At 52.8% G+C, this 2,192-nt stretch overlaps 1 protein-coding gene across 1 annotated transcript; it reads right to left on the bottom strand.

The window, feature by feature from the left end:
* Nucleotides 1-1,906, bottom strand: LOC123180350 (diacylglycerol O-acyltransferase 3). Its single transcript, XM_044592387.1, has 2 exons — nt 1,515-1,906; nt 1-1,149 (listed from the first exon to the last, which is right to left on the bottom strand). Exons 1-2 carry the CDS (start codon nt 1,788-1,790, stop codon nt 193-195), a joined length of 1,233 nt encoding a protein of 410 aa, XP_044448322.1. The 5' UTR covers nt 1,791-1,906; the 3' UTR covers nt 1-192.
* Between the last annotated feature and the right edge of the window lie 286 nt (nt 1,907-2,192).

The following is a 2,192-nucleotide window of genomic DNA, read 5'->3' as shown; positions in this document are numbered from 1 at the left end:
TGGATGAAACAGGGAGTATATATATAGTAAACAGCAGCTCATTAAGCTCAGAACATACATCAGCTCGTCAGGGGCGTGATTATCTACAATGTATTATTGTGCAGCAAAGTTGCAGTAGTACATTTGCCAGACAAAACAAGTCGTAGTAATACAGGTCTGTAAATACCAACCTGAGTCCAGGTAACCATCGTATCAGTTCATGCCCAGATCGTCATCTCCGATGAAGCCTGCCACTATGGTGCCAACATCATCCAAGCCTACACCAATGCAGATGGGACTGTTCTTCTGTACAGAGCCCTCACTCCGAAGCCGCACATTTGGGCCTAGCCCGCATTTCCCCAAGCATTTGCAACCGACCACCAAGCCGCCCGTGCCAACCACCGTCTCAAACTCCTGCAGGACGGCGAGCGAGCCCGCCTTCTTGCATTTGCCACCCATGCAGACCTCGATTCTGTTCAGCACTGGTTTTTCGACAACCGCAATGCTGGTGGTAGTGCGCTGCATTGCATTTGCAGACCCAGAAATGATCTGAGCATCCAGTGCAACGGAGTCTGAGATTTGTGGCACTATGATGGGGAAAACTGTGCTTGCAGATGGTGTTCGAGGCACAGAAATGGTGGCACAGCGGCTCATTCTGACGACTTCCCCTTCACACTCACTGTTGCTGGACTCCGATGAGCATGAACTGTCCTCATCCTTGCAGGAATTCAGTGTGGCCATCCTCTTCTCTTCCTCCTTTTTCATCTTCATGGCCTTCTTTGCAGCTTTCTTTTGTTCCTTCTCCCTCTTCTTCATGGCCTTCATCGCAGCCTTGTCAAAATCCATTGCCGGAGCTGTTGCAATGTTGGATGCAGCAATTTGGGGCACTGACATTGACATCGCCATTCCTTGCTCAATTGCAGGCATCGATGTGGTGGCAACACAACTCATTTTCATGGACTGCTCTTCCTCACACTCACTCTCGCTTGATTCAGAGGAGCCATCTCCACAGTTCATTGCAGCCTTCTTCGCTTCCTTCTGCTGCTTCTTCAGTGCTTTCATGGCAGCCTTCTCCTCTTTCTGCTTCTTCTTCAGCTCGTCCTTCTTCTTCAGCTCGTCCTCTGCATCCTTCATCTGATTCAACTCCTTTAGCAGCAGCTCAGTGGCTTCCTGTATTCATAGTTCCCCGCAGATCAGAGCTCAACTTTATCATAATTTGCACAAAAAGTACGTTGCAAAATCAGCCAGCTAATTTACCACCAAATTCATGTTTCAATAAAAGCACGGTGCTAAAATGTCCAAACAGTTTCCCAGAATTACCAAGAAACAGAAGAAATCTAAATCTTTATGTTTAGCTACATGGGGAAATGAGTAGTGTTTATGTTTGAGACCAAATCAAACATTGCGTCAACGCCATTCAAATCCTTCCGCGACAGCTATTCGCAATAAAACACTACAATTACCCCAATTCGAAGCATAAATGGAGAACAGAACAGCAAATCGACAGGTGAGGAGGAGGGAGGCAGAGCGCTCACCGAGAGGATCTTCTCCTTGGCCGGGTCGCCGGCGACAAGGCCCATGGCCCGGAGCTTGGTAAGGTCCCTCGCCGCCGCCTCCACCGCCTTCCGCGGCGGCGCCTCGTAGTACCTGAGGTGCGCCTCGTCGGCGAATCCCCCGCCTACGCCTCTGCCTCCGCGGCCGACGCAGGACACCCTGGCCGGCATCCGCCTTCTCCTCTCCCTCGGAACCACCGGATACCCCGACGCCAACGATCGCCGGAGGGCAGCAGCGCCGGTTGCGGCGAGCTCCATGGTGCGTTGCGGCGAGATCCCTTTCCGCGTTCCCCGTTCCCCCTTTCTCCACCTCCCAAATCCGTCTGCGCGTTTAGACGCTTCGTCACGCCTCCTTGCATACGAATTTACAGTTATACCCTTCGGGCATACGTGGCGTGTTGTGTGCGGGGAAGCGGCTATGCATTCCTTACGTGGACAAATGAGGAGGTCTTCACTCCACGATTGCTGCTGACTACGAGGTAGTCCACACTCGTCCATGCGCTTAGGCTGATCATAGTGGGAAATAAGTGTAGTAAGATAGATGAAAACCGCCCCCACCTTCCCTGCCCCTCCACCTCCTTCCTCTCGTGTCGCCGCCGGCACACATCGTCGGGCAAGGCCCCGCCAGCGCCTGGCGGGGGCGGGCCTCCCCCCCCCCCC

This window comes from Triticum aestivum, chromosome 1D (assembly GCF_018294505.1).
Source record: "Triticum aestivum cultivar Chinese Spring chromosome 1D, IWGSC CS RefSeq v2.1, whole genome shotgun sequence".
NCBI classification, from domain to species: domain Eukaryota; kingdom Viridiplantae; phylum Streptophyta; class Magnoliopsida; order Poales; family Poaceae; genus Triticum; species Triticum aestivum.
This window is presented reverse-complemented; position numbering and strand designations above follow the sequence as displayed.

Excerpts from the sequence above, each read along its gene's own strand:
- LOC123180350 (XM_044592387.1), bottom strand. The coding sequence starts at position 1,790 with ATGGAGCTCGCCGCAACCGGCGCTGCTGCCCTCCGGCGATCGTTGGCG. Across the intron at positions 1,150-1,514 it reads CCAAGGAGAAGATCCTCTCG|GAAGCCACTGAGCTGCTGCT; the intron begins GTGAGCGCTCTG and ends CTATGAATACAG.